The 11,507-nt window shown below is 48.2% G+C and overlaps 1 protein-coding gene across 1 annotated transcript; it reads right to left on the bottom strand.

The window, feature by feature from the left end:
• Window positions 1-352: 352 nt before the first annotated feature.
• Window positions 353-9,154, bottom strand: PTGR3 (prostaglandin reductase 3). Its single transcript, XM_074899313.1, has 2 exons — window positions 8,244-9,154; window positions 353-2,111 (listed from the first exon to the last, which is right to left on the bottom strand). Exons 1-2 carry the CDS (start codon window positions 8,555-8,557, stop codon window positions 1,187-1,189), a joined length of 1,239 nt encoding a protein of 412 aa, XP_074755414.1. The 5' UTR covers window positions 8,558-9,154; the 3' UTR covers window positions 353-1,186.
• Between the last annotated feature and the right edge of the window lie 2,353 nt (window positions 9,155-11,507).

Genomic DNA, 11,507 nt, shown 5'->3' on the forward strand with positions numbered 1-11,507 from the left:
AAATATTACACTTCTAGCTGGAATTCCTAATCTATGTCCTGTTAATAACATCTATTAAATGAGGAAGAATTTTCAAAACTTTACAAAACCTTTCAACTGCACCCACTAGATAATCTATGGCTGAGCATCAGTACGTGTGTGAGGAACTGTGACTGTAGATTTAAAATGGTCTTGCTGTTTGCAAACGGGCTTCTGTAGAAGCAATATTTGGTAAAAGTAGGAGCAGCAGCCCAGTTATGGGCAGTTACATCACAAATCATCAGCCAAAGAATTCTACAACACAGAGATTATCTACAAAGGAGCTAGTCAGCAAGAACTGGATCAATATGAATAAATGCCACAAATATTTGAATAGTTTTTTTTAAACTTTATTAAATCTTCAAAAAATATACAAGACCTGAACATACAAGAACATGGCTTAACCCCCCACTCCCAGTAATCTTGTAATAATGACTAAAGGGGAGACCGGACAGTAAACAGTAACAATAGCAAATGAAAAAGCAAGAAAATGAGATTATGTTGCAACTTGTAGTTAAACATTTAAAAGAAAATTGCACAGTTGTTTATAGTTACGAAAGACATAATTAAAAAAAAGTCAAGTTGCTTTTCTTAGTATTACTGACATGTCAGAATTGGAGGATAAATTTCCCTGTGTAACCACTCAAGGCATATTACTATGATCCATGATGCAACTGAATTATGATTATCGTGTTTGTGAAAAAAAATTAGGAGCATATTTTTTTTCCAGAAACTTCAAGAGATTAGTAGAGCAAACAAAAGATACAACTCTTTACTTAGTCTTGTTCTAACAATTTTATTTTTAAATCAGGGAATCAAAATTGCTGAAAGATTTTTTTTTTCTGGGATGAACTATATATAAAGTCTTATCAAACCAGTCTGACAGACTAAATCTGCCTCTGCATTGAGACTTACTCTGTCAAGAACAATGTTCTTGTCTCACACTAGCCTAGGCAAAAGAATAAAACACAGGCCCACTAAGTCCGTGCTACAGCCACTGATTTAAGCACTTTTAAGAAAAAAAAACCACAAAACTTTTTATTAACACCTTAATGGTGTTTTTTAATATAATATCCATTACTAAGCTTAAAAAAAGAAATTGTTTCTAGTAATTCTGTGGCATAAAGTGCCCATTTTCTCTCTTCTGATTTATATCATTGTTCTGTTTTTACAGCTTACTGTTGACAGAGTGAGGTAATTCAACTACAATTTTTCCAATGTTTTTTCCCATGTACATGTAATCTACAGCACGGAATACAGACTCCAAGCCAGTGAACTTGCCCTCTGGAGACATGTCTCCAAAGTCCACCTCACAAACCAGGTCTCCTTTTTCATACATCTTGAGCAAGTGCTTCAGAGCCATTTTGTACTCGGAAAGGTAATGGTTCAAGAAGAAACCCCGAATGCTGGCAGACTTCTTCAATAGTTTTGCTGGCAATAACTCTGCTTTAATGGGCTGGAGGCCAGTAGGGTTCTGGTAGCCAGCGATAAACCCAATAACTATCAGGTGCCCTTTGGTAGCCAAGGAGTTAAGAGCCAAATCAAACATCTTTCCCCCAACAGATTCATACACCACATCCACACCTTCGGGGTAGTCCTTCCTAAGAACAGATTCAACATTTTCAGTTTTATAGTTGATTGTACGGTCACAGCCAATGGATTTCAGAAAACCACCCTTTTCATCACTGGAGCAGGTTCCAATTACATGGCATTTTGCCTTCTTTGCAAGCTGCACAGCGAACTGGCCTGTTCCTCCGGCTGCTGCTGTCACCAGAACCTTCTTGCCTTCAGACAGCTCTCCCAGCTCTTTCAAACTGATGTATGCGGTAGCGCCACTTACCATTAAAGTAAGAAACTCAGGTTTCACAGAGGGTAGAGGAACTGCTTGTTTGGCAGGCACAACTGTGTATTCAGCAAAGGAACCTGCTTTCACGTAGGCCACAGCTTGACCCACTGTATATTCAGCACTAGCACTGAGTCCTAACGCTACCACGTCACCAACACCTTCAAAACCTATATCGAATGGGGGCTTAACCGATGCGTCATATCGACCAGCTGAGTAGTTTATGTCAGATGCGTTAATGCCGACAAATCTAGAAGAAAACAAAAATGTATTAACGAGATTCATTCCTTAGCAAGTCTTTGTCGTATGAGAAACCTTCAATTTGAAGTCATGGGATACGTACGAGACTTTTTCTGATTATTGGTGCATTTGAATAATGAGTATACTCCAGAGACTACTTCCATCAGACTTTTGTAGTTTACATTCTGTCACTATAGAATTAAAGATAAATTTGCTAAAAGAAAAAAAAACAAAAACCAAAAAAACCACCCCAACTTATGTTTTCCTCAGGTCCATTTGACCAAACTAAAAATAATTCTGTAAAAGATTAAAGGATGAAAATTAATTGACCACTTTATACAAGATGTGAAAACACTGAAGAATAAAAAGTGTAAAACGGTAAATATGCGGATTCTGGCAACAAATTTACATTTTTGAATATAATAGTACTGTTAATGACTAACGATCATATTAACTATCGATGTCATTTGCAAGGTCATGTTACTGTAGGCAAGTACTTTTTAATTGATGGAGTCACTACAGCAAATTTGCCTTTTGATGTAGCTAATGTCAACGTTAAAATATTTTTCTTTATATAAATTACTTGCAACACATCAAAACAACCTTGCACAGAAGGACTAAAATTATAAGACTGAGTATCAAGTCTTGCTGACCTCTAACAGGTGAAAATGGATGCCAATTTTTTTAGAAAGAGGTAGAGACACTCTCACAACTTGATCAAGTGCTAGGAGATAATGCCTAAAAGAAAGTTATGATCTAGCTTGAACATAAACAACGTTTTAGTAACTTTTTTAAAAAAAACCCAAACATAACAGTATCTCTATGCAGGAAAAGGAAGAGAGACTGGGGGAGATTCTGTTAACTAGAAAATGTGAAAAAGAGACGCATACAACAGGAAACACAAGGACTTCTACATGTGGAAGTGACAACCTGAAGAGTGTACCTGATACCATGCAAAGGCTGCAGAAGTATGCAAACTGAGCGCTTTTAATTGTTGCAGTTAGCAATAGGCTCAAATCAGATGTGTGTGTAATTCTAAACTGCTTGCACACAGAGCGAGGAGACCTAAAACTGCTTTGCTCGTTTGGATTTTCTTCATTTTTTATAGCATGGGGACTCTGAAACTTTCACTAACGTAATGCGGTTACATATAAAAAGACATGTACGCATAAACATAACCATGCATAAAATAGGTGAAAGTGACTGTTGCTCTTTTAAATTCTGCCTTTGACTCACTGCTCGGCCGCGACAAAAAATGCCTGCGTCTTGTTCGGAGATACAAAAAATCCTCTATTGTCCGGCTTTAAGGTAACTCCCATAGAGTCCTGCTAAAAGATGCATAAAAACTGGTAACGGAACAGCAGCCTCCGAGGCAAACAGAGTCCCTCGGCCGCCAGGCAGAAGGGCTCGGAGCACCGAGGCGAGACGTGCTGGCGCCGCACTAGCCTCCCCCCGCGTTTACACCCCAACTTCTGCGGAAGGGAGCTGAGGGTGAGAGGCCGGCGGGGAGCTGTGCTCTCCCCCTCCTCGGGTCTCCTCCCGTCGCCCATCCGGGGAGCTCGTTCTCGGTAGCTGTCGGGGGCTCTCGGTAGCTGTCAGGCCAGCCCCGGGGCTCTCACGCTGCCCCCGCAGCAGGCAGGTCCCCGCTCCCCACGGGGCTGAGAGCCTCCCTCCGCACGTCTGCGCCTCCCTCCGCACATCTGCTTCCGCACGGTGCGGAGCAGCTGTCCCTCGGCCTTCTGGAAAAGGGGAGGGGGGGACAAACCAGCGGTAACTGTACCCAAGCCCCCGTCTCCCTTCCTCTTCTCGGCGCTGCACTGCAGCGGGGAAAGCACGAAGGGGCAGGGAAATGACCCACCGAGGACCCAAACTTTGCGTGGGCCGCCCGCCCGCCCGCCGAGCAGGACTCCCACGGCCCCGTTGCTTTTGTTCTGGAGCCGGGGGAGGATGCAAACCCTTCCCTGCCCGGGATGCTGTACCGCAACTTGTGGCTGAGGGGGCCGCGGAGGGTAAGTTGCTGCTGCCCGACCGTCCCACGCCCCTCCGCGCCGCGCAACGCGGCGGGGCGTGGGGCGGCCAGGCAGAGGATGCAGAGCCCACGGGGCACCGCGGGCGCGGCCTTGCCTGCGCGCAGGCGGAGCTCCGCCGTGGGCGAGGGGCAAGGCGGCCCTGCCCGCCGCTGTCCGCGCCGGGTTGTTGGGGCGGACAAAGCCTTTGCGCGCTGCACCGCTGCGCGGAGTTGGGGGGGGGGGGGGGGGGGAAGATGTAGGGGGTGGCCGTCCCCTCCCGGCCGCTGCACGCACACAGACACGCGTGCACACGTACACGCTCCCTCCCTGCCTCTGCGGTCTGCCGGGCCGCGGGAGATGGTTTTCCCTGGACTCCCACACTCATCATTATTAATCAATACAGCCTGCTGCCCAGCCTCCCCCCCCCAATTTTTCTAAACTCCCTTTTTATTGTGTGCGAACTCAAAACTCCTGTTTGCATTTTATTTTTTTGCTGTAAGATTGTCTAGTCTCTTAGATTCCTCGCACATTAAAACGATCGTACGCAGCATCTGGATTAAAACATATTGTCTAATTTGCCTTGTCATTCCAGCTGACAGAATGGAGGTGGTAGGATGTGCCCGCAGTTTCTTAGATTGTTTTTCTTTTAAAAGTAGGAATAAGTACCATTTACAAGTTGAAGAACAGTTTACTAACTTCTGAGACGGAGGAAAGGAGAGCACAGAAGTAACAATTACTTGGGGAGCGGGTGGGTTTTAAGACCCCTTCCAGATCTTTTATATCGTCTTGCTTTACTTTTTTAAAACATACTATTTAATTTAGCAGTTTCTAACTGAAGCTTGCTCCTTCAACATTTCAAGATTTAAACCTAAGGGGAAAAAACCCCAAAGCTAGAGATTGGCTTTTCCGAAAATAATTAGGCACATTGAGTCACCCGTCTTATTTATACTCAACAGTGTTGAACCCCCTCATATTGTTTATTACAGAAAACAGGAGGACACCGCCGAGGGGAGGAAATGCTGCTTTTTGTACCACAACAAAGCATGAGACACTGAAAACCAGCACCACAGCCTTAAACACAGACAAAACAAAGTCATCCAAACCAGTACTATGCAAGAAAAACATTATTTAGACCAAACACTCAGCAGGAATAGTCCTCCACTTTTCCCACTGTGATCCATTAGTCCCTTGGTTCAAAAAACTTTCTCAACCCCTCTTACTCGCTTTTCTAGAAACTTTGTTCCCATCTTCCAGTCCAACAGTAAATCCTCACAGGTATTTTGGAAACGAAATGTGTCACTTGATCAAGAATATCTTGAAAATCCCCCAGCAACTTTAAGAAGGACCAAATCTTCATAGCCTTTGGGTCCTTCTCCTGCAATAATACAGAGGAACCTTGCTCCCGCCCCCCAAAACAGGACAAACGGACATACAATGCTTAAATGGCTTCATTAAGGATTTTTTATTCACCTTTTCCCCTCCTCCCGTACAGAAAATTGAAATAAAATAATTGCTTTGCATAGATTTATAGTTTTGAAAAATTTCTGAATAAAGGATGAATTGTTTTTTTCTGTATGAAAAAGTATAAATAAGGGTTGCTGGCTTAGTTCTCTAAAGGAGGAGAAAGAGGGGAAGGAAGTTCCCCCTAACTGCCTCTTATTTTAAAATATCTATCCATACAGGAACTCAGAACATTTTAATTCCCATTCCCCTAAATCCAAAACCAGATTTTATTGTGGTGGATGAGAATTGTTTTACATAAAAAGCTCAAAGCAATTAATACTATTCATGGGCGTGACTGGGACTAAAATGAACAAATCCACAAATGCACTCTTGGAACTCACGTCCTTTATTGTTTTGCTGTTAATTGTATGTTTCTACCTATTAGAAAATGTATAGTTGTATTTAGGGCTCGTTTTTTAAAAAACTAAATAAAACCAGGGACTTATCCTTTCATGATGGGAAAATGCTTCCCCAGAGTGACAAGAGAGGGGAAAACATTTGGAACTCGGTTCCTGCTGCAGCTCGTATATAGAGAATGTTTTTCAGTAACGTGATCCTGTGTCTTCTGTGATATTCCCCAGAAAATAATAATAAATAGAGAGGAAATGCCACAGAAACCCAAATAATACAAAACGTATGAACTCTAAATCTCGACTTCATCACTCACCTCTCCCTCCCCTCTATCCCCACTCCTGCATGTGTGCTTGTAGGGGAACATCTGTGTAATAGGCTGATGTGTTAAAACCCAGTAATTGCCTGCCTGAATCCGTGGACCAGCTCCTGCTTTTAGTCTGGTACAAGCTCCGTGCCTCAGCCCTTTTACCATGAGGTGTGCACAATCTCCCTGGCACCCAGGGAGCCCACCCAGCAAAGGGAGGGAGGAGAGGGAGAAAGGAAGAGTTACGCTCGAAGCCATATAAAAAATGAATAAATTTTAAAAAGGAAGGAGGGAGGAGGATGAGAAAGACTCCAAGTGCAAAGGGGTGGGGGGGAGGGGATTTGAGAAACAAGGATGTCGTTCTGCCTTGCATTGCTCCAGTAGAGACTTGCTACTTGTATCTCAAGTCTTTTGACTTCTTCCACGAAAAGGAATTTAACCCCAGCCTGATGGCTGTTTCATGCCATTACTGTTTCATGTTCATTAGTGGATTCAGCAACACAATATTTTAGACCTTGAGGTTTGGAGGGAATTTTGGTCTCAGAAATCCTAGTGGGAGATGTCAGCATCGGATTAAAGTGCCACAGAAGCTTTCTCATCAGCTCCTGAAGGAGTCCCTGTTCTTCTTTCTCCTTACCCCTTCTTTGCTACGTATTTATGTGTTACATATGGACACATGCTAGAGATTACACATGCACACACTGCCTTAACAGAACTTCCAGCATTGTTCTCAAGCCAACTTAGTGCTTCTTCACATCGTTAAGCTCCAACGGAGAGCATGGCAAACTATGTGTTACTACGATTTCCTTGCTTGACAAGAACCCGAGGGTGCTGCTCTCCTATGAGCCAGCTACGCACTCTGCTCCAAAGTTCCCAGAGTTTCAGCTTCCCCTCGTGGGCAGAGAAACGTCTGAACTTTAGAAGGCTTACTTTTAGCTTAAGGAACGACAACGTCTAGGAAGGAGCCACCGAAATCAAACAGGTTTATGGAGACAGCCTGGGGCGGGGGGGGGGGGGAAGGCACGTTTTGTCCACAGAGTCTTCATTTCATGGCGAGCTGGTCACCGCGCCGGGCGCGCAGCCCTAGCGCAGGATTTACGGCGTGTTATGTTAAGCAAAATGTCACCTCCTCACTCTCCGCCCGACCCGGCTCCACTCTAAAAGCGGCCAACAACTACGGGCTCTCGTCCTGCCGCGCCGTGCCAGGCCGAGCCGAGCGGCTGCCCTGCCCTGCCCCCTCCCCGCCGCCCGCTTTTGGCGCGCAGAGGCGGGGGTGGTGCCGCGGCGGCCGGGGCTGGCAGGGCGGCGGGCCCCGGGCCTCTGCCTCCCCGGTGAGTCACGGCCGGCTGAGGGAGGGCTAGCGGCGGGCGGGCGGCTGGGCGGGAGGGGAGAAGGCACGGGGGGGCAGCAGCCGCGAGGTCGCCCAGAGGAGAGCGGCTGGTGCGGGCTCCCAGCACACGGCTGTACCTCAGCGTCCCCCAGAGAGGGGTGTGGGTGCGGTGGGGACACACGCACGCCCCGAGGACTACGTGCGTGTAACGAGCCCGGGCAGGGACCTGGGAGAGACTCGCAAGCGGTTCTCGGCGTCCCGCTCTCTCCTCAGCGCTCACTGAACAAAAAACTTGGGTCTTCCCCGCCTTGGCACAGGGGGCCTGCGGTGTTTCTCCTCCTTCGGGCAGGCGTACGGCGAGAGCAGCGCGCACCCCCCCCCCCCCACCCCCGCCAGAGAAAGAGGAGGAGGAAGTGTCACCCCCACACACGTGGAGAGGGCGACCGGACTGTAGCACCAGCCGTTCAAAACAACAAGAACAACAATAAAATTAAATTAACAGTCGCCAGATGGCAGCTGGTACAACTTTGGAGCCGGTCTCCAAAGTGAGGGAGCATGTGTGAGGGAGCAGGCCGCAAGGTGCGGGAAATCTGAGGGGGCCGGTGCCGGGACGCGGGGGGGGGCGGGCGGGCGGGGGCTCACCTGTTCCTGACGAGGAGGTCTCCGTCTCCCGGGAGTGGCACGGGCGAGTCCTGCTGCAGGGTAACCGCTTCCCGGAAGTTTTGGCTCAGTTTAGTCACCACCAGCTTCTTCATGGAGCTGGGGATGGACGAGCCCTGGAAATCCAGAAAGTGACGGGAGTAGGACATGTCCAGGATGGGCCGCGGCCGGCTACCACCGAAGTAAGACCAGGCGGGAGCCGCCGCGGCGCCGGACGGCTGCTGCTGCCGCCGCCGCCACCAGCACCGCGGTGCCCGGGAGCTCAGCAAAGCGCCGCTTTTCGCGCTAAAACTCATGCCCTGCCTCGGCTCTCCTCTGCCCCCCGCCCAGCTCGGGATTCTCCAGGCAGCTCGCAGGACCCACTGCCACCGAGCCGGCAGGAGAAACTCTCCGCACGCAGCGATTTGTGTACGTAAATAAAGCCCCGTGCGACAAGCTGCAGCCTGCCTCCGTCCTCCCCACCCGGCCGGCCCCCTCCGCCGCACAGCAACGCCGCCGCGGGAGCCGCGGCAAGATGGTCCCCTGCAGCCGGTCGTCTTCCGCCACCGCTAGCGTTACCGAGGAGCGACGCCGGGCCGCTCCGGCGGGCGGGCGGGCGGCCCACAACCCCGCGGCTGCCCCGGCTCTGCCCGGCCCGCCGCGCCACACACACGCGGGTGCTGCCTGCCCCTGCCTGCCGCCACGCCTGAGGACGGCAACTGGGGTCGTGGCTCTGCCAGTGAGGCAGACGGACGACGGGCTGGACGCTCTCCTAGAGGTGGCTTTTAATTTGCACGCTGCCTCTGACTAAGGGGTTTAAAAAACAGGACAGAGGGAGAGAGAAAGAGAGGGGGGGGGGGGGGAGGGAGAAACGCCTCGGATTCCCCCCCCCGCCCCGTTCTTTAGTTTACAAAAAGAGGTTATCTTTCTACAAAAAAAAAAAAAAAAAAGGAGGAAGAGAGCACGATAAATTATCGGCTCGATAAGGTTAGAGAAGTGGAGAGAAGTTGCAGCTAATCTTCTCGTGTTGTTATTAGCCGCTGCCGCCGAGCCGCTGCCTGCGGGCGGAGGCTCCGCCCCTTCCGTGCGAAACGTTCACTTCCTCGCAAGGTGCTACGAATCAACCCCGAGCCGCTGCCGGCCGCGCGCGGGGGGACGGGGCGCGCGCGGCGGCGGCCGTTGGGGCGGCTGAGGCGCGGGCTGCACGCGCGGCGCGTCAGGGCAGCCGGAAAGGCGAAGCTCAGCCCGCCCGCCGCGAGGGTCCGCGGGGCGGCCCCGGGCTGGCGGTACCGCCGCCGCCGTCCCCGGAGGGGAGCAGTTTAACGGGCTGCTGTCGGTTTCTGTGGGTCGCGGGGATTCATTCCCCCCACTCCCTCTTTCCGTCAGAAAAACCTGGTGTGGTTTTTTTTGTTTGTTTCTTTTTTCTTTCTCCTTAAAAAAGAAAAAAAAAGAAAAAAAAAATCACTTCTCGCTGTGGAATACATTTTGGGAGAAGGAACCTGCGCAGGAAATCGTCTGGGTCAAGGGACCAAAGTAAATGTTGTGATAGAGCCGCCAATCCCAACTTGGTACAACTGCGTGGAGGGAGGGAATGTAATAGAGATGTTGCACCGGTGTCTGAGGAGCTCACGTGTAATTCCTGGAATTAACTCCATCCTACCAGTATTAACAGCTCGTTGCTTAATTGTGCGGTATTAATAATTAAAAGCCAAAAAAAAAAAAAAATCCCCTTCTGCCCGAAAGAGAGCAAAATTGCAGTTCCGAGTGTTTTCCTTTAGGAATCAGCTGGGTAGTTTTTATTTGCTTTCTCGACTTAAAAAAGAAAGGGAAGAACCCTTCTGTTCTTGCAGTTAACATTATATAAATCCCCAGACACATACTGTGCAAAATCTATTAGCAGCATGTTTCATATGCTGCAGTTCTTGCTCTGCAATCTGTTGGTATTTTAAAGTAAGGATGAACTGTAATCTCCCACAAATCATTTTTAATTCAATGCCGGTTAGACGTGTGCCACGGCGAGGTATCATCTCCTGCCTTTTTTTTTTTTTTTTTTTTTTAAGTTTGCTGGAACAAGACCTCTGCTGAAGTTAAATCAGCACATGCGTCTTGCACAGCACTTTAGCAAGTGGATTATAATAACAACCCCCTCAACGCGTGTCTCACATGAGGAATCTTTTATGCCGCGCTGTATTAAGACTTCTTTTTTTGTCATATTGTTTAGCTCTGGGAAAGGGGAAAAAAAAATGAAAACAAAGCAATTAAAAAGATTGACAGGTATGGGTTTGTGTGAGACCTATTTGTAATTGTCAGGGTGACGTGGGCAAGAGGAGGAGGAGTAACAAACTGAAGCAGGAAAAGCAGCTCGATGTGTCTGTCTATCAGTTGAGACTGTCTGAGAGCCCTGGGATCCGAATGTGTGTTATATTTCAGTGAAAAGAGAAGAGAGGGAGAGTGGATCTCTTTCTCTCCCAGGAGTTTAGGGGGGGGGACAGTTCACGTTAATCTCTCCCACTCAGTGAATGTCTTTTCTTCCTCCCCCCCCCTCCCTCTTTGCACACACTCTCCGGGGTTTTTCTTGGTTTTGGCAAATTTTTTGTGTGTGTTGTTTTTTTGTGTTTTTTTTTTTTTCTTCTTCTGTTGCAGATCAAGATCAGCCAAAAAAAAATATCCATGATAAAAAAAAATGTGTTTGCATTATATTTAGTATCAGAAGAAGCTTCGATTTGTGGAGGAAAAAAAAGGGAGAGCAAGAGAGAAAAGTAGTCCTCTCCGGTGGTGACACTGTTTGATCTGTGACTGTTTGGAAGGTGGAGGAGTGACTGACATTTCCCATCCGGTGTATATGTATGTATGGGGGCTTTACTCCTTTTTATTATTTGCTGTCTTGCTCTTAGACTAAGTGCTGGGAGGAGAAGGAGAGACTGGATCGACCTCGTTTTTTGCACAATGAACAAACTATTACCAACGCAATAAAAAAACCAAACAAACAACCCCCCCCCCAACAACAACAGCAACAACAACACACAAATCCACGAGCTTGAAACAAGCCAGCCAGCGAGCGAGCGAGAAAGTTGCGCTTTGAGACTCTTTGATCTCGGAGAAAGCCTGAGAGGGGGGGAGTGACTGAATTTACCGTCTCATCGCCGCCGCTTGCTCGGCTCTCCACCGCGAAGAAGGAGGAGAAGAAGACGAAGAAGTGATTAAGGAAAGGAGGGGGAGAAGGGGAGAGAGGAAAAGGAGGAAAAAAAAAAAAAAGAGGAACGAAAG

The sequence above is a fragment of the Athene noctua genome, chromosome 2, assembly GCF_965140245.1.
Source record: "Athene noctua chromosome 2, bAthNoc1.hap1.1, whole genome shotgun sequence".
Taxonomy (NCBI): domain Eukaryota; kingdom Metazoa; phylum Chordata; class Aves; order Strigiformes; family Strigidae; genus Athene; species Athene noctua.

Bases quoted from the DNA above. Each gene is read 5' to 3' on its own strand.
- PTGR3 (XM_074899313.1), bottom strand. From the start codon at position 8,557: ATGAGTTTTAGCGCGAAAAGCGGCGCTTTGCTGAGCTCCCGGGCACCG. The intron at 2,112-8,243 runs GTGAGCCCCCGC...GTTTTCTTCTAG, and splicing joins GACCTCCTCGTCAGGAACAG to ATTTGTCGGCATTAACGCAT.